The sequence below is a fragment of the Scyliorhinus canicula genome, chromosome 8, assembly GCF_902713615.1.
Source record: "Scyliorhinus canicula chromosome 8, sScyCan1.1, whole genome shotgun sequence".
Lineage (NCBI taxonomy): Eukaryota > Metazoa > Chordata > Chondrichthyes > Carcharhiniformes > Scyliorhinidae > Scyliorhinus > Scyliorhinus canicula.
Genome location: NC_052153.1, coordinates 165,831,154 through 165,851,004, shown reverse-complemented (window position 1 = coordinate 165,851,004; position 19,851 = coordinate 165,831,154). Strand labels below are relative to the sequence as shown.

Below are 19,851 nucleotides of genomic sequence, written 5' to 3'. Positions count from 1 at the left end.
TCTCCTTATTCTTTTTGAATAGGTTCACAATATCCCTTGTTATTCAAGGCACCCTAAACTTCCCATGCTTATCATTCGTTCTCTCAGGAATGTGACTCTCTTGAATCCTAATCCTGATCTACATCTTGATTTTCTGAGCCAATATCCTTTCTCACCAATGCATTGATTTTGTCCTGAATGAAGAACACCAGCCTTTTCCTTTTTTGACTGTTCTTCCTAAACATTGATTACTCTTGGATATTTAGTTCCCAGCCTTGGTCACTCTGCAAACATGACTCCATATTTGCTATCATATCATACCATTTTACATCTATTTGCACTGTTATCTTCTAGTGAATGCTCCTTGTAATCAGATAACGTGTCTTTAGGCCTGTCTGTTTTACACAATTTTGTATTGTGGTCTTTTTTCCTGCTAGCCCTTGTTTCCTCTGCCTTCCATTTTTGCCTTTTATTCTTTCACCTTTAATTTCTATCTTTGTTTCGCTCTCTTGTGTCTCCTCACTCAGGTTCCCACCCCCTGCTACTCTGGTTTAAACCCTCCCCCACAGTACTAGCCAATACCCTTGCGAGGATGTTGGTCCCGGTCATGCTGGGATGCAACCTGTTGAGCTTGAACAGTTCCCACCTTCCTAGAATCAGTCCCAATACCTTGGATTCATGTCTCACTACATTTAATCCCCCAACCTCTGGCCTGGGCTTGCAAAATCCTCCCAACTGTCCATTGAGACAATGCGCACCTCTTTAACCTGTGATTATCCTCTCCAGTCGCACCATCTGGACCGGTAAAGACTTAATTACCTGCAAAGACTCGCATTTAAAGCATTCAAAGTAGCATTTTGCATCATTGGCTTTGTCTAAATATGATGTGTTTGTGTAACCTACCTCTTCATTCACCCAAGGAAGGAGCTGTGCTCCAAAGTTAGTGATTCCAAATAAACCTTTTGGACTTTAATCTGGTGTTATAAGACTGCTTACTGTGCCCACCCCAATCACCGGCATCTCCACATCATACGTAATACGTGAGAGACAGCTGCTGCTACCTTTTTGTCCTCAATAAATAACTGCTCAATCTAGAACTTCCATTGGAACTCAGAAAGAACTTCCCATCTGATTATTTTCATGACTGTAAACAAAATGGTTGACATTTTGTGTTCAGAAGTAATCCTTTTAGTGGCAAGAAGAAAACTTAGACAGCAGCAGAAGTGACTGAATTGAGATCAGGGCCAGGATTCTCCCCTACCTGGCGCAGGGGAGGGGTCTCTTCCGCCTCCACCATAGTGAAGGCCATGGCGGGTGCGGAAGAAAAAGGGTGGGCCCCGATCGCGGGCCAGGCCACTGTGGGGGCACCCCCCGGGGTCAGATTGCCTCATTTCTCCCCCCCCCCCCCCAGGACCCCGGAGCCCACCCGCACTGCCAATCCCGCCGGTAAGAGAGGTGGTTTAAACCACACCAGCGGGAAAGGCCTGTCAGCTGCGGGACTTCAGCCCATCACGGGCCGGAGAATCGCCACGGGGGGCCCGCCAAGCGGCACGGGAGGCCTGCTGACCGGCGCGGCGCAATTCCCGCCCCCGCCGAATTTTGGGCGGCGGAAAACTTGGGACACGGCGGGGGCGGGATTGATGCCTTTCATGCCGTGGTGCAAAATCGAAAGAGCAATATTGTTAATGAAATAGTGCTACCATCATCCAAAAAGCAAACGTTTCAGAGACGACTCCTAGAAGTCAGGGTACCCAAATCCTTGTCTATTCATGGGAAAGTTACGAGATGCGTGTGTGACCAATTTTAAACAAGCAATGAAGTTTGGCATGTCTGCGTGGATTTCCTCCGGGTGCTCCGGTTTCCTCTCACAAGTCCCAAAAGACATGCTTGTTAGGTGAATTGGACATTCTGAATTCTCCCTCAGTATACCCGGCGACTAGGGGATTTTCACAGTAACTTCATTGCAATGTTAATGTAAGCCTACTTGTGACAATAATAAAGATTATTATTATTAAGTTTGCAAAGCCTCTATCCGGCCCACTTTCTCTTTACAAAATGAAGTTGACAAAATGTGCGAATCTGTGTAGTTGATGTTGCAAACCATGCTCATGGTTTTGAATGTCCTGCAATGCAAGTGAAGACAGGGAAAATTGCCCCTACTGTATATCACTACTAGAATAGTCTAGCTGGCTATCTTAAAAACAGTACAGATATTGCCTTAGCATAAACACGCAAATTCAAGAAATCCTTCAAATGAAAAATTATGAATATACTCTGTATGCCTACCGGAAATGAGAATCTAAATGATCCTGTTTTGGTAGTCTTTTTCAAAAATCTACTGACCTCCAGCCTGAAAGGAAAATTGTACATTGTGATGACACAGCAGACAAATAGAACTTTACTGTCCATGTCCTGCATTAGCAGTATTGGCACAGGTAGATTCAGAAACTATAGGATTATTTTCATTTCCATCGATGTAAAAGAGACCAGAGAAATATGAAGGTGAAGATTTCTTTCATTCGTGTCCATTCCATGGGAACCACGTACCAGCCTCCCTGGACAGGTGCCGGAATGTGGCGACTAGGGGCTTTTCACAGTAACTTCATTGAAGCCTACTCGTGACAATAAGCGATTTTCATTTCATTTCATTTTCATGTGGAATAGTGGATGAGAGCAACACACACCTCCATGACAGTAGGATTGGTTGGAGGCTGCATGGTCACCGATACAGTTTTCGCGATACCACTGAATTGTCTTTCTGGTCTGCCACTGTATGAAAAGATTGAATTCATAAAGATATAGAGAGTTCAATAAAATTCTTGGAATAGGGGTGGGTTTAGTTCAGTGGGCTAGACAGCTGGTTTGTGATGCAGAATATGGCCAGCAGCGCGGGTTCAATTCCCGTTCCAGCCTCCCTGAACAGGAGCTGGAATGTGGCGACTAGGGGCTTTTCACAGTAACTTCATACTTGTGACAATAAAAGATTATTATTATTAAATAAGTGGTTAGCACTGCTGCCTCACAGCACCAGGGACCGGGGTTCAACTCTGAGCTCGGGTGACTGTGTGAAGTTTGCACATTCTTCCTGTGTCTGCGTGGGTTTCCTCCAGGTGCTCTGGTATCCTCCCACTGTCCAAAGATGTGCAAGTGAGGTGGATTGGCCATTCTATTTTATTTTCATTTAGAATACTCAATTATTTTCTTTCCCCGGTTAATGGGCAATTTAGCGTGGACAATCCACTTACCCTGCACATTTTTGGGGTTTTGGGGTGAGACCCACACAGATGGGGAGAATGTACAAACTCCACATGGACAGTGACCCGAGGCCGGGATCGAACCCGGGTCCTCGGCGGCGTGAGGCAGCAGTGCTAACCAGTGTGCCACCGTGTCGCTCTGGATTGGATATTCCAAATTGTCTCTCAGTGTCCAAATGTTGGGTGGGATTACGAGGTTACAGGGATAGGGCAGGGGAGTAGGCCTAGGTGGGGTGCTCTTTCAGAGGGTTGGTTTAGAGTTGATGGGCCAAATGGCTTCCTTCTGCACTGTAGGGATTCTATGATTCTATGAAGTTCCAAGAAAGTGGGAAACTTCATCATAAGTTTACTGCTCAAGCATAGCAATGGATAAAACAAAGATACTGCTTTGATGCAACACAGCTCCAGATTTTGGGCAGAATTTTGTCAAAAATTGGCAGAATGCGATAGCGGGCAGGGAAAGCGGTGTTAAGTCCGCCAGAAGCAGTGATTGGTTTTCACGCCATACTGTGAGGAACATGTGATGATATGCACAATGTAAGTTTGTACATAATGTTATGCACAACCCCCAACCACTAGGTGGCTTTGCAAACCCATCACGTCACCATGTGACCCGGGAGTTGGGAGTTGATCGTGCTGGGAGATAGACCTCTTTGCAGTGGTTCCATAAGAGTTGTTTACTGTTAGTTGGCTGTTAGTTTGTTTATCTTAGTTATCTTATCATGCAGTTTGTTCTATAATAAATTATTTTAAACTACATGTTCTGTCGTTCATCTCTCACGTCAGCCAGTCTACAGAACATGACAAAACATAGAAAAAAACATTTAATGGCTGCCCCAGCGACCCCAGCCCAAGGCAAAGGATGGCTGCAAATAATTGGATTTTCAGAGACCACCCTCATCAGACTGTTCAATGCAGTGGAGGTGCACGGTGACATCCTTTACCCTCACAGAGGAGGAGACCAATAAGCCAAGACACAAAATCCAGCATGGGGGTGGTGGCAACGGAGTTCAACATCAACTCCCTATAAAGGCAGTCCATGCATCTGGTGCCAGAAAAGGATGAATGATCTCCTTTGTTCTGTCAGGTTAATTCACTGCTCCCATCACTCTCACACCCCATCACACATCCACAAGGAGTTCACTCACTGACTCAGCTCAAGCGGCATCACCTATTCCTCTCCCACGATCATCTTCATGTCCCCAGCGAATTGTGTCCTCATCGCCTCCCACTCACCATCCACACATGCCAGGCACCCTTACCACCTGCCCTGACACGTGTCCTGCTTACACCCTCTCTATCTGTTTTCATGCAGGACCAGCTGGCACATAAAAAGAGGGAGAGATCACAAACGGACAGAGGAATGTCCGAGTATAAAGTCCTCCCTGAATTTGAGGAGAGAGCCCTCCAGCTGACGAGGGAAAACCTGGATGGCCTCTCTACCTCGGGTGAGGTGGGCTCCAGTAAACCAAGAGAGGATCCAGAACGCCATCATCAATCACATCAAACTGACATGAATCCTGTCTCCAGTTTGTGAGGGCCCCCTGCCATGAACTAAAGAAATCTCCCTTTCTCGTAGGCATATCAGAACAGCAGGCCAGGAAGTCAACCAGACGGATCCTCAAAGGCTCCAACACCAGCGAGGAAGATTTCTCATATGTTCACATCAAAGAACCATCACAGTTTTCACTTGCACCCTCCACCAGCTTGGAGACTCGCATTTCAGTGGGACTTAATGTCAGAGAGGTCTCAGGGTCACACTCTGGTTGGCAACTGGTTTAAGGGGCTGGTTTAGCATAGGGCTAAAGAGCTGCCTTTTAAAGCAGAACAAGACAGGCCAGCAGCACGGTTCAATTCCAATACCAGCATCCCCGAACAGGCGCCGGAATGTGGCGACTAGGGGCTTTTCACAGTAACTTCATTTGAAGTCTACTTGTGATAATAAGCGATTTTCATTTCATTTTAATTTCATTTCAACTCACTCTCTGATCCACAGCAGGTGGAGGCAGTGTGCCAGCACTTGAAAAATTGGTGGACGCCCAGAATCTGTTGAGACCCGGTCAGATGACGAGCTTCTGGACTTGCTCATGCCTCAGTTGCTGGAGCTCCAAAAACAATGCTGGGAACATCGGGAAGAGGTGTCAGCTACATTCTTCAGATTGCAAGATAGAATAGAGGAGCTATCCCACCTTCTGTCTGAGGAGATAGACTCTTGAAGCAACCAGGTCAACACAACGAGGGTGGCGGCTGATTTGGACACCTTGGTGCAAGACATCTGTCCTGCACTGGTGCAAGACATTCACTCCATGGCAGCCACTTGTGGGGATCAACAACTGCCAATGCCAGAGGATGGTGGGGCTTCTCAATCTCACTACAATTGTCCTTCCATCCCAAGGAGGAAGCTAGGGACGCTTGGGCACTCTTAGGGAGGAAGAGAAGCTGGCACACAGCCCGGGGAATCTACCCAGATGATCAGAGGACTGGAAAGTGGCTATTGTAACACCGCTGTTTAGGAGGGAGGGAGGCAGAAGACAGGAAAGTATAGGCCGGTTAGACTGATTTTGGCCATTGGCAAGATTTTAGAGTCCATTATTAAAAATGAGATTGCAGAGTACTTGGAAGTGCATGATAAAATAGGACTGAGTCCGCACGGCTTTGTCAAGGGGACGTCATGTCTGACAAATCTGTTTGAGTTCTTTGAGGAGGTAACAAGGAAGTTAGACAAAGGAAACCAGTGGACATGATTTATTTAGATTTCCAGAAGGCCTTTGACAAGGTGTTGCATAGGAGACTGTTGAATAAGTTAAGCGCTCATGGTGTTATGGGTACAATCCTGGCATGGATAGAAGATTGGCAGACTGGTAGAAGGAAGAGAGTGGGGATAAATGGGTTTTGTTTCAGGATGGCAGCCGGTGACTAGTGGTGTGCCTCAGGGGTCTGTGCTGGGACCACAACTTTTCACAATCTACATTAATGATCTGGAAGAAGGAACTGAAGGCACTGTTGCTAAGTTTGCAGATGATACAAAGATATGTAGAGGGTGACACAGGATCAGGGGTCAGAAGGCCAATCCCACCCCCAGACTTGGAGACAGGATTAAATGTGCTCCATTGACAATGCGCTCTCTGCAAAAAGAACCTCCTCGTGCGCCTCCAACATCTCCATGAAAGTGTCTTGCAGCTCTTGAAATTGGGCTTTGGTGACCTTCCGCAGAGCTGAGACATTCCGATGGATGAATCTCATCGTGAGCAACCATCATCCGTCGATGCACAATGCACCGTCAATGTGGAAACCTCCCAAAAGCCGCTGTGCCACTGAAGTTAAGGCCCCACCCCAGATTCTTCCAGCCGCCACAAATAAATATGAAGTGTTTTGTCTCGACTTGGTAGTGACGAAACACTGCCCAACACATCTCGGGATATTGTAAAAACTGTGTAAACCAAGAAAACATCAAAGAATATGTACACAGATTTTTAAAAAGGTTAAAAGAGGAGCAGTGCCAGAGCTCACAAATACGCAGCTGCTCCCGCGCTCACATCACGTGACGCACCCGTTCAAGTTTTTAAAAACCTCTTCCTATCTTCCTTTATATTACTAAGTCACCTCATACATATCACCAAATCCAGAATTGCCTGTTCCCTTGTAGGGTCTGTCACAAGCTGCTCCAAAAAAACATCTCTTAGACGTTCCAAAAATACCAACCTGATTTTCCCACTTCACTTGCATATTGAAGTCCCCATGATTAATGTAATATTTCCTTTTGTACATGCCTTTTATATCTCCTGATTTATTTTCTGCCCCACCTCCTACTGCTAGGGAGCCTGTCCATAACACCCATCAGGGCCTTTTCACCTTTGCGATTCCTCAACTCTACGCACAGAGATTCTATGCCTTCTGATCCTATATTGTTCCTTACTATTGATTTAACTTCATTCATTACTAACAATGCAACCCTGCCCCCTTTGCCCATCTGCCTATCCTTTCGATAGGACACATATCCTTGGATATTTAGATCCCAGCCCTGATCCCCTTGCAGCCACGTTTGTGTGATGCCCACAACATTGTACCGGCCAATTTGAATGTGCGCAACAAGCTGATTTACCTTGTTCCGTATACTGCGTGCATTTAGGTACAACACCCTCAATATTGCCTTGGCCACCTCCCTTTTCACACTCTCTTCAGTCACTACCCTGTACTGTGGCCCTTTTTTATTTTTGACTATGGCTTCTCTGCCTTACACTTTCCCCCTTACTGCTTGTTTTGTTATGCTCTTGACGTAGCATAAGCTGCTTCCTTGATGTGCACTCTGACAAGTTGTAACTATATGGATTTAAACAGGTCACTCCTGGGCACCATGTTTGTTACGCTCTTGACGTAACATTCTGATAAAGGAAGGTTCAGACTTGGAGATAGCTTTAACACATTTATTAAACTGTTAACAATTCTCCTACTTGGATTTGACTCTCCTATTAATCCTGCTATAGGTACTCAGACTGACGAACCAGTCTGCTACAATCCACGTGGTGGGTGTGATGTGTTTCAAATCAACCCTGTGTACTCACTGAGTGTCTCCACTAGAAAGAAGCCGAGATTGCGTGCAGTGTCCTTTTATATGGGTTGGTGTAATGCCCTCCTGTGGTTGTGTCACCTCTGTGTGTATCGTGAATGCCCATTGGTCGTGTCCTATCTTACTGACCTATTGGTTGAATATCTGTGTCATGATGTCTATGGTGCTCCTTCTAGTGTCTATCTAGTCTACGTGTATTTACATTAACCCCTTGTGTATTTACAGTGATGCATATCACCACACTGCTTTTTTTTCTGGCCCCGTTTTACGTCCCTCCGACTTCCTGCATCGGTTCCCATCCCCCTGCCACATTAGTTGGAACCCTTCCCAACAGCACCAACAAACTCCCCACGTGGCACATCGGTTCCAGTCCTGCCAAGGTGCAGACCATCCGGTTTGTACTGGTCCCACCTCCCCCAGAACCGGTTCCAATGTCCCAGGAATTTGAATCCCTCCCTCTTGCACCATCTCTCGAGCCACGCATTCATCCTATCTATCCTGACATTCCTACTCTGACTAACCCATGACACAGGTAGCAATCCTGAGGTTACTACCATTGAGGTCCTACATTTTAGTTTAACTCCTAACTCACTGAATTCAGCTTGTAGGGCCTCATCCTGTTTTTTTACCTATATCGTTGGTGCCTATGTGCACCATGGCAGCTGGCTGTTCCCCTTCCCCCCCAGAATTTCCTGCAGCTGCTCCGAGACGACCCTTGTACCAGGGAGGCACCATACCATTCTGTAGTCTCGATTGCGTCTGCAGAACCGCTTGTCTATTCCCTTTATGATTGAGTCCCCTATCACTATAGCCCTGCCATTCTTCTTCCTGCCCTCCTGTGCAGCAGAGCCAGCCACGGTGCCATGAACCTGGCTGCTGCTGCCTTCCCTGGTGAGCCATCTCCCTCAACAGTTTCCAAAGCGGTACATCTGTTTTGAAGGGAGATGACCGCAGGGGACACCTGCACTGCCTTCCTAGTCTTGCTCTGTCTTTTGGTCACTCATTTTCTGTCTCCCTCAGTAACTTTCACCTGCGGTGTGACCAACTCGCTAAACGTGCTATCCACGACGTTCTCAGATTCGCGGATGCTCCAATGTGAGTCCATCTGCAGCTTCAGAGCCGTCAAGCGGTCTAACAGGAGCTGCAGCTGGACACACTTCTTGCACGTGAAGGAGCCAGGGTCAGCGGACATGTCCCTGAGCTCCCACATCGCACACGAGGAGCATGACATGGGTCTGGGATATCCTGCCACGTCTTAAACCTTAGGTTAACTTAAACAATTACAATTCCAAAAAATGAAAGAAAGAAAAAATTCAACAAATGAAAAGAAAAACTACTTATCAGGGTTAAAAAACACCTCCTCCCTACCCAGCTTCAAATTCCCACCTCGCTTCAAATTCCCAAACTCACTCTTCACCGTGCTTCACTCTGGCTGTGTCTTCTCTGGCTCACTGGGAGAATGGCCAGAGATGTTCAAAGGAAATACACCTATGAAAATGTATTCCTTGCACCGTAAACTTTATTGAAATCCCAGAAGCCACTGTATGACATCAGAAACATGCACTAATGTAACATATTCCATTTTGCTACTTACGGAACATATTTTAAGATGTTTCTGCATCCAGTGTCATCTGTAAGTTTTGAAGAGTGTGTGCTGGCATGGGTTTTGGGCCACAGATACAGTGTGCTATGGAGGCCATTTAGGATGAGAGCACTTGAATTTATCTTAGAGATCAGCTCTTTAATGGCTTCCTTAATGCCTGCTTTAATTCCTTCTTCTGAATTCAGTGAACAGAAAGGAAAAACGTTATAAATGCTGTCAGTGTCAACATTAATACTTACAGCTTACCTCTTCCATTTTACATCTATAAAAAATAACCATCATTCTTATATAGTTACACCAGTGGAAAATTTGATTTAAAAAAACACTAATAACCGTATTCCAACATTTATATGTATAGCAGAACCACTCGTAACCTGCTGAAACGATAGACCTCACGGTAGCATGGTGGTTAGCATCAATGCTTCACAGCTCCAGGGTCCCAGGTTCGATTCCCGGCTGGGTCACTGTCTGTGTGGAGTCTGCACGTCCTCCCCGTGTGTGCGTGGGTTTCCTCCGGGTGCTCCGGTTTCCTCCCACAGTCCAAAGATGTGCCGGTTAGGTGGATTGGCCATGCTAAATTGCCCGTAGTGTAAGGTTAATGGGGGGGATTGTTGGGTTACGGGTATGTGGGTTTAAGTAGGGTGATCATTGCTTGGCACAACATCGAGGGCCGAAGGGCCTGTTCTGTGCTGTACTGTTCTATGTTCTACCTGATAATGGAAACTTTTAAATGGAAATAGCCTCAAGGTGGGCTTGAAGTGGCTGGGACTATTTCCTTTGGAAGTTTGCTCCATTGCGGGATTGTCCTTGGGGAGAAAGATTGTCAATGCACTGTCCTGGATCAAACGGCCTTTGTAGTTTGTGTTGAGGGGCTGGCGACCTCGTGTTGTGTCAATGCCGGAGGCGATTTGCTTCTGTCAAATCCCACTAGTCCATCCATATTTTATAGAACGTGGTCAGCATATTTTTCTCCCTCCTTTGTTGCAGTGATTCCCATTCCAAATCTTTGATCAAAGATGTGGCACTCGATGCTGTGCTGCTGAAGCAAAATCTAACAAGCATCACATTAAAAAGCCTCTAATTACATTCAAATACTTCATCTGCAGCTGTCAACCTGACAACATTTACAAAGTTAAAGAGCATCCAGGGAGTGATCCACACAGATGTCTCCGGCAAAATCTGTGACGAATGTTTCAATATGCTGGTGCTTTTCGCTTCTGAAATAAATATTTCTGTGGGTGCCTTGTAGAGAAATAAGACACTGAACACAATATGAAAACTCAAAATATGTTTTATGTACTCAAAGGTGGCAAGACTGGAAGATCACAATTCAAGTTTATTGAGAGTAAATTAAGCTGATATACCCGTGACCCTCATGAGGGTTGTACCCAGTGGCGGACTGGGTCTAAAAATATTGGTTGCCAGGAGACAAAGGGGGCCCACCCACAACTACAATGCTATCATTTAATTTTCATAACGAATAAATACAATTTTCAAAAAATACATATGGAAAAAAGGGTACAATTAAAATTTTTGTGGAAAAAATGTGTAGTAATTACAGTGTACATGTACTGTACATATTACTGGCAGTAGATACCAAATGTAAATACAGAATGTTATAATTGAATTATGTATTTATTTTTAAAAATTTTAAGTAATTGGTTGATATTTTTAAATAGTTTACTGCACAATTACACATTAACAGATAGTTCAAAAGCACAATAGAGCATTGCATGCAGTCCACTATATTAAGAGCAATCGTTTGTGTTCGCTAGGTCAGTGCTCAAACTATCTGATGTGGCGGACCGGCAGTTTTTTTTTCAATGTGCCAGGGGCCGGTGAGCGAAACAATCCAATCCAGGATTACTGTCTCTTTCTTTTCTGGAAACACTCCACGTATCGGCAGACGATGGCTCGCGTACCGGCACCAGTACGCGTACCACACTTTGAGAAGCACTGCGCTAGATGATTGTGCGAATCTGCCAATAATTGCTTCTGCATCCAATTCATCTAACAATTCCTTTTCAATGGATAGCAACATGTATGATTCCAAATTCTCCTCAGACAGCGAATTTCTTAACCTTGTCTTTATGATCTTTAGCTTTGAAAATGTCCTATTACATTGGACTTGAGTAACTGATAGTGTGCAGATGACTTTATAAAGTTTATAAAGGTTATCATATGCCTTGTCATGAAGTCTGTTGGATACCAGAATTTTTAGTACATACGATGGGCAAGTGCTACAAATTTTATAATTGTTGCAACTGGAATCCATATTCTCACCATCACTAAGCAATAGCTTTAATACATCAAAGTTTGAAGCAAAAGAAAACAATTCCAATATTACTTGATCTTTGCTGATTTGTGGAAACAGCTTAATAATACCTTCCAATGCTTCATCTTCAAGGCCCTTCTCTGCAATAGTTTTAAACTTTGCTTGGCCCAAGCAGGACAAATCTTTATACAACTGTTTGTGTTGTACAAAGCATGATTCTAGTGACTGGACAATGCGATCCATTATTAGGTTAAACACATTTACTCGAAAATCAGCTAGAGAATCTGAGGAATTTCTTTCATCATCAATAAGCTCATCTACCATTCTTTTCTTCTTCCTCTGCCTCTTAACTGGCAATGCTGTTTCCAACGCATCAATTTCCAATGTTTGATTTTCATCCATATTCATCTGTGAAATCCTGTCATTACATTTATTTACAAATTCCAAAGCCTTGCTGTGAACGTTATCAAATGTTCTTGTCTGTTTCTTCAACTTTGTTGTAGCTGAATCTACCAAACTCCATGCAGTAAACATACCTAAACCACTTGTCTGTAGATAACTTGATAACGGGGTTGTAGTTTCAAATATATACAAGTAAGTAAATGCTGTCAATATGGTTTCAAACTTTAGAAGACTTTTTCTGAATCTTGATAAGCATGTCAATAGATTTACGAAAGTACTGGCAGCGGCATCATCAAAACGTCCAAATATAGTTGTTGCTGCATTGGATTTTCCTGACCATCTGGTCTCACCAATTAGCTTTAATCATTTCATTTTTTCTTGTCCTAGATGTTTTCCAACAACTTCTATCCATACAGCCATTCTCTTGTATGATGCTTTCACAAAAGTTGCTATATTCTGGAGCAAATTGAAAAATGAAACTGCAGGCACACAACATTTTGTTGTTTCAGTTATCACCAAATTCAAGACATGGGCATAGCACCATATATGAACATGTTGATCAGCCACATCAGCAATTTTACTTTGTAAACCATTATACTGGCCATAGTAGCTTGCAGCGCCATCTGTGCTATCAGATAAACATTTTTGGGGGTCAATTTTAAGATGCTGTAATGTTTCAATCAATAGATCATAAAGTCCCTGTCCTGTACATCATTACTTGGCACAACTGAAAGTAGTCGCTCACAGATAATACCTTTAAGCACGTACCGAATAATAATGCTAAACTGATCGATGGATGAATTATCTTGTGTTGAATCAACCTGAATAGAATAATATTTTGCTTGAGAAACTTCATGACTAATTCTTTCTTGTATCATATTCTTCATAATTTTGATTAACATGTTTATAGTTGTTTTACTCAGGTATGTAACAAGTCCACCACGGCCTTTACTTTGAGCCTTTCCTTGTTGCTCTAATCGTTTGATTCTTTGTTTAGACTTGTTTTGCACTGCAGAAACGTGAGCTGCCATAATGGGGTCATATTTTGCCATCAACTGCACTGTAGCTAAAAAATTGCCATGATTCAGAACCTTATTATCTAGAGTGTAGGCCGATTCATTTCTGTGACCTCGAAAAGGAAGTGCTTGCTTGCCTAACATCTTTATGATGTCTATAATCCTCATGACAATACTTCTCTGCTTCAATACTTCTTCTTTCCTTTTAATTAGTGATGCTGCAAAAAATTTATCTAAGGTGCCATCATTAACCACACTGATATATTGCTGAGCATTTCTGACATGTGCTGTTGTCGATTCATGTAAAGTCAAGCTCTGGCTAATACGCCTGTAGTCACTAAAGCCACGTACAAAGGGTGATGGATTACAAGCGTTGGGAAACTCAAAGACTAAGCAGTATGAACAATATAAGCATCTATTTTCTTTGTTATATGTTAGCCATTTTATTGGGACTGAGTCATTCATAATTTTCCTCTCATACAAACGAGCATCAAATGGCAGATCATCAAGTGGCTGAAGTGGATGTTCAGCAAAAAACTGTTTTAGCTTTGCTCGTGATGGATATTGGAAGATTCCAGTAATTGATCTTTCATTTTCTTGCGTAGGTTCATTTACAGGATGTGCTTCAGAAATATTGGGCCGGGGTTGATTAGTAATGGATGCACTTGTATTTGTCTCTACATTCAAAGTAGCTCTTCTGTGCTCTTGTAACTCGCATGTCATTGCATCATCACCATGAGCATTGTTTCTTGCTTCTTGATTATTTGTTGCAGAACTGGATATTGATGTGAATTGTGCTTGTGGTATTATAAACTCTGTAATAGGCCTGCATCGCTTGGCTGATTCCTTCCTTTCTGCTTCTTTTTGTTCTTTGCGTTTTAGTGACCCAGATTTATGCCTTTTCTTTTCCATGCTGGTAGGGGTAATATTCCTGAAATAAAAACTTAATTATAAATAGCCCACATTGTGAAAAATGAATATTGATGATTGCAAGAATAACTTGAAGGAACGCCAGATAAACCCCTACTGGATAAAAAAGATAAAATAATTTACTTACACTTCAATAGGCTATGTTCATTAGTCAATACTACTGTGGCCTATGCAGCTTCAGAAGAGGAGACAATCCACTATCCAGTGTTCACACCAGCAAGCAACTGAGACAACTGTTGAAACTTAGAAGTTTGGTCCGACTATAGTAAGACATTAAGAATGGTCCCACGACCAAAGTTAACATGTCCAGTTTGATACCAGTGTAGTGTTACAAGTCGCAACCCTTTGAGTTTACCGATCATGGCTTATCACTTCAATATCTTTGACCTCATGATTCACGGTCAAAGGTACCGCTTCTCCTTTTCGGTGACCTCACGACCCTATGTACTGCTTGATATCCTTTCAAGTTGCCGACCATCTGAAATCACGATCTGTAACTTTATCTTTAAATTCACACACACTTGCTGAAAACGTGGTTTTCCAACTATGTCCGACCCGGGTGAACCAGCCCCCCCCCCCCACCCTCCACTCCTTTTCACATCGTTTAACACTGCTTCGTTCCTTCATACACTGAGTGATTATTTGTTTGTTTCTTTATTACATTTTTATTTGGTATTGCTCTTTTTAAAAACAATTATATTTTATTAAGTTAGAATACAAATCTCAGGAAAGAAGTTGGAGATTTATTTATCTAATTAATTATAATTTTTAAGGGCCCTTCAGAGATTCACGGGCCCCTTCTTGGCTCTCCGGTGCCCGGACCAATGTATCGGCTGAACCAAGACTACTGCTTGATATCCTTTGAAGTTGCCGACCATCTCAAATCACGAATTGTAACTTTATCTTTAAATTCACACACTCTTGCTGAAAACATGGAATTTCCTTAATTATGCCTGACCCGGGCCCCCCTATTCCACATCCTTCCACTACCTCCCCTGCTTCGTTCCTTTTCATTCACTGCTTATTTGTGTCCTGTTCTTTTTTTTCTTATTCCTTTTTATTACTAAAACAGTTGTCTGTGCTTGTATCTTTATTGCATTTTTTATTTGATATAGGGGGCCCACTTCATCAGGGGCCCACTTGCCATCGGGCAAGCTGACACCCTGGCCAGTCCGCCACTGCTCGAAGATTTGCCAGCGTGGCCGGGATACCGATGGTGCAGGGGGCAATCGATTGTGTTCACGTCCCCATGCGCCCGCCTGCAGGGGACAGGGACATGTTCACAAACATACTTCATGAATATCCAGGTGGTGACAATAATGGGACCAGTTCTGACCAATCAGAAACCTGACCCAATGCAATTATGCAGCAAATAAAGACGGGCAATAATAAGTGGCTGGATTCTCCGTTTCAGAGACCAAGTGCTGACACCACGACTGAATCGCGAGAGTTCTACAGCCCCGAAATTGGTCCCAGTCCCGGACTGATACAGGACATCCTAATGGGCCAGTCCCAGTGCCACGTGTAACGAGTGCAATTCCAATGAATGCTGAAGTGCGATTCACCGAGGTCGGGATTGGCACACGAGAGCCGGACAAGCTGCAGCCGCAGATAAGCACTCCACTCTCCTCATCTATATCTTAGATGACTGACACCTTGGGCGGGATTCTCCAACGCTAGCTGCCAAATTCTCCAGTGCCGGAGATTTGGCGGGGGCGGGAATCATGCTGCGCTGGTCGACGGCCTCCCCCCGGCGATTCTCCGGCCTGCAGTGGGCTGAGTTCTTGCCTGTTTTTGCTGGGTCTCGCCGGCGTAAAACAAGGTAGGTCCCCACCGGCGGGCCCCAGCTCCGTGGCCGGCCTCCAGGGTCCTCGGGGGTGCGTGGGGCGATCTGACTCCGGGGGGGGGGGGGGGGTGCCCCCACTGTGGCCTGGCCCGCGGTCGGGGCCCACCGATCCGTTGACGGGTCTGTGCCATGGGCACCCAGCTCCATGTAAGCCTCCGCAATGGCTGGCGCGAAGGTGAACCCCCCTGCGCATGCGCGGGGATGATGTCAGCAGACTCTCCCGCACATGCGCGCGACCCGTGCTGGACGGCGGAGTCCCTTCGGCCCCGGCTGGCCCGGCGCCAAAGGCCTTCCATGCCAGCCGGCGGGACGCAAACAACTCCGGCGCCATCCTAGCTCCTGAAGGTGCGGAGGATTCCTCACATTTGGGGCAGCCCGACGCCGGAATGGTTCCCGCCACTCCACTGCGCTGTTTCTGCCCGCCCCGCCGATTCCCGGAGAATCCCACCACTTATTTTTAATTTTTAACATTTGACCTGTTGTCACTAGGAGCATTGATTCTGAGCCTTGTTAATTAAACAATCAAGGCAATAGCACAATTAGATGCAACCATGAAAACTGGAAGTAACAGGAGGAGAATCTATTGGGTAATGTAAGTGCTGGAATGTCCCTCAATTGGAAAGTGCACTTGTTGCAAATAACATTTCACAAAGGGTGACGTTTCTTCAAACACACAACGTTTACAATAGCTAAACTGAACATCAAATAGTCTGAGTTAAAGACAATAAAGATAAATCTTATTGCTCAAGAGCTAGTAAAAATTCAAATTATTCAATGATAGGAATATTTCCAATTTAAAAAGTACAACGGTTAATTTAAAGATCAAGGATGCATTGAATAAGCAATTTACTCACCATCTGTTTTGTTGAGGATTCCTTCCAACTGAATTCCTCCCGTTATTCGAAACAACAAATCGTTGGTAACAAGTGGCAACTGAAATAAATTGATTAAAAAGAAGCAATTGGTCTGTCCAAATAATGTAGGAGAAAATCTGTAATGCGGCGTGCTGCAGGAATTGGAGATGTTGGTGTCGTGTTAAGCACGTTGAGATAACACGGGCTGCAACTGGATGCAGCTATGACTGAAATAGACTCCAGACCTTGAAGTTAGTTCAATTTGATTTATTGAACCTGTCACACAGTTAGCACAGTTCTCTGTGAGTTCAACTCTCTGCTAACCTAAGTGTGATCTCTCTGTCTGATTGAACCAGACTAGCTCTTAGCCACGTGTTGTATGCGTTACGTGATATATACACCGGACTCACTCTGTAGATGTCCCCAGTGGAAAGAGGCGGAGTGTGAGCGCCTCGTGCCTTTTATAGTGGGAAACCACCCCCAAGTGTTCTGCCTGCTGATTGGTTATGTCCTGTTTTCTGTGTTCATTAGCTGCCTGTCTGTATCTCATTATGTGCATGTATGCATATCATGACATCTCCCCTTTTGAAATGTTTTTCTGCAGCCTATGTGAAAGTATTTACATGTGTAGGTCGAAAAACTAATGTATTTACATGAGATGGTAGATGGAAACATATGTACATATGAAAACAGGTGTCGAATGTGCGAAAACAGAACATAGCAAACAAAACAATTGTTCATAACTCCAGTCTCTGGGCTTGCGTCTGATCCTGGCTGACCGCCGGAGAGGTGGTGGCGGGAATGCCTTGATGGGCGGGATTGCAGCCAGACTTGTGGCCTCGTGTTTCGAGGTGTCAGGAGGTGGCACAATAACAGATGGAAACACCGAAGAATGTGGTTGCGGGCGGGCAACTGTGCGCAGTGCCGTCTTTTCCGCCGCACAACAGAGCCATCAGCCATACGCACAACGTATGATCGAGGAGCAGCCTGTCAGACAACAACCGCTGGAGCTGACCAGCCTCCATCAGGTAGCTTGATCCGAACAGCATCCGCCGGGGATAGCACAGGCAAATTGGTGGCATGAGCATCACAGCCCTGCTTTTGCCGGTCCCTGGGTTTCTGCCCCTTGTGCAGCACCGGGTGATGATCCAGATCAGGCAAGTGTATGGCTGGAAGAGTCGTCCGCAGTTCCCTGTCCATCAGGAGTTGAGCCGGTGACATGCTGGTAGACAGAGGGGTTGCCCTGTACGCAGGCAGTGCAAGGTTGACGTCAGAAGCAGAATCCGCGGCCTTGCAGATGAGCTGCTTTGCGATGTGCACCCCTTTCTCAGCCTTCCCGTTGGACTGCGGGTAATGTGGGCTGGACGTGATGTGATGAAACTGATATAGCTGTGCACATCTTGACCACTCTTGGCTGCTGAAGCAAGGACAATTGTCAACTCATGACAGTGAGTGGAATACCATGCCTGGAGAACGTCTCCTTACAGGCCTTGATGACGGTCCTGGATGCGAGGTCCGAGAGCTTCACAACTTCTGGATAGTTGGAAAAATAATTGATGATGAGCACATAATCATAAACACCCAAAAGGGGTCGATGCCCACCTTGGATCACGGGGAGGTCACCATTTGGTGCTGGCTGGAAGCGTCTCCTTGCTCTGTGCTGCTGGAAGCGTCTCCTTGCTCTGTGCTGCTGGAAGCGTCTCCTTGCTCTGTGCTGCTGGAAGCGTCTCCTTGCTCTGTGCTGCTGAAGCGTCTCCTTGCTCTGTGCTGCTGAAGCGTCTCCTTGCTCTGTGCTGCTGGAAGCGTCTCCTTGCTCTGTGCTGCTGAAGTGTCTCCTTGCTCTGTGCTGCTAAAGCGTCTCCTTGCTCTGTGCTGCTGAAGCGTCTCCTTGCTCTGTGCTGCTGGAAGCGTCTCCCTGCTCTGTGCTGCTGAAGCCTCTCCTTGCTCTGTGCTGCTGGAAGCGTCTCCTTGCTCTGTGCTGCTGGAAGCGTCTCCTTGCTCTGTGCTGCTGAAGTGTCTCCTTGCTCTGTGCTGCTAAAGCGTCTCCTTGCTCTGTGCTGCTGAAGCGTCTCCTTGCTCTGTGCTGCTGAAGCGTCTCCTTGCTCTGTGCTGCTGAAGCGTCTCCTTGCTCTGTGCTGCTGAAGCGTCTCCTTGCTCTGTGCTGCTGGAGCGTCTCCTTGCTCTGTGCTGCTGAAGCGTCTCCTTGCTCTGTGCTGCTGAAGCGTCTCCTTGCTCTGTGCTGCTGAAGCGTCTCCTTGCTCTGTGCTGCTGAAGCCTCTCCTTGCTCTGTGCTGCTGAAGCGTCTCCTTGCTCTGTGCTGCTGAAGCGTCTCCTTGCTCTGTGCTGCTGAAGCGTCTCCTTGCTCTGTGCTGCTGGAAGCGTCTCCTTGCTCTGTGCTGCTGAAGCGTCTCCTTGCTCTGTGCTGCTGAAGCGTCTCCTTGCTCTGTGCTGCTGAAGCGTCTCCTTGCTCTGTGCTGCTGGAAGCGTCTCCTTGCTCTGTGCTGCTGAAGCGTCTCCTTGCTCTGTGCTGCTGAAGCGTCTCCTTGCTCTGTGCTGCTGGAAGCGTCTCCTTGCTCTGTGCTGCTGAAGCGTCTCCTTGCTCTGTGCTGCTGAAGCATCTCCTTGCTCTGTGCTGCTGAAGCGTCTCCTTGCTCTATGCTGCTGAAGCGTCTCCTTGCTCTCTGCTGCTGAAGCGTCTCCTTGCTCTGTGCTGCTGAAGCGTCTCCTTGCTCTGTGCTGCTGAAGCGTCTCCTTGCTCTGTGCTGCTGAAGTGTCTCCTTGCTCTGTGCTGCTGAAGCCTCTCCTTGCTCTGTGCTGCTGAAGCGTCTCCTTGCTCTGTGCTGCTGGAGCGTCTCCTTGCTCTGTGCTGCTGAAGCGTCTCCTTGCTCTGTGCTGCTGGAAGCGTCTCCTTGCTCTGTGCTGCTGAAGCGTCTCCTTGCTCTGTGCTGCTGGAAGCGTCTCCTTCCTCTGTGCTGCTGAAGCCTCTCCTTGCTCTGTGCTGCTGTAGCGTCTCCTTGCTCTGTGCTGTTGGAAGCGTCTCCCTGCTCTGTGCTGCTGAAGCGTCTCCTTGCTCTGTGCTGCTGAAGCGTCTCCTTGCTCTGTGCTGCTGAAGCGTCTCCTTGCTC

At 45.8% G+C, this 19,851-nt stretch overlaps 1 protein-coding gene across 1 annotated transcript in view; it reads right to left on the bottom strand.

Moving 5' to 3' along the window:
- The window catches only part of LOC119970025 (ufm1-specific protease 2-like), a 116,596-nt gene that overhangs the window by 79,339 nt on the left and 17,406 nt on the right, over nucleotides 1-19,851 (bottom strand). The window contains exons 2-4 of the mRNA XM_038803972.1: nucleotides 16,727-16,805; nucleotides 9,395-9,578; nucleotides 2,266-2,329 (exon numbers count right to left, since the gene is read on the bottom strand). Coding sequence (XP_038659900.1) covers nucleotides 2,266-2,329; nucleotides 9,395-9,578; nucleotides 16,727-16,805 — 327 coding nt within the window. The remainder of the gene's footprint in view (nucleotides 1-2,265; nucleotides 2,330-9,394; nucleotides 9,579-16,726; nucleotides 16,806-19,851) is intronic.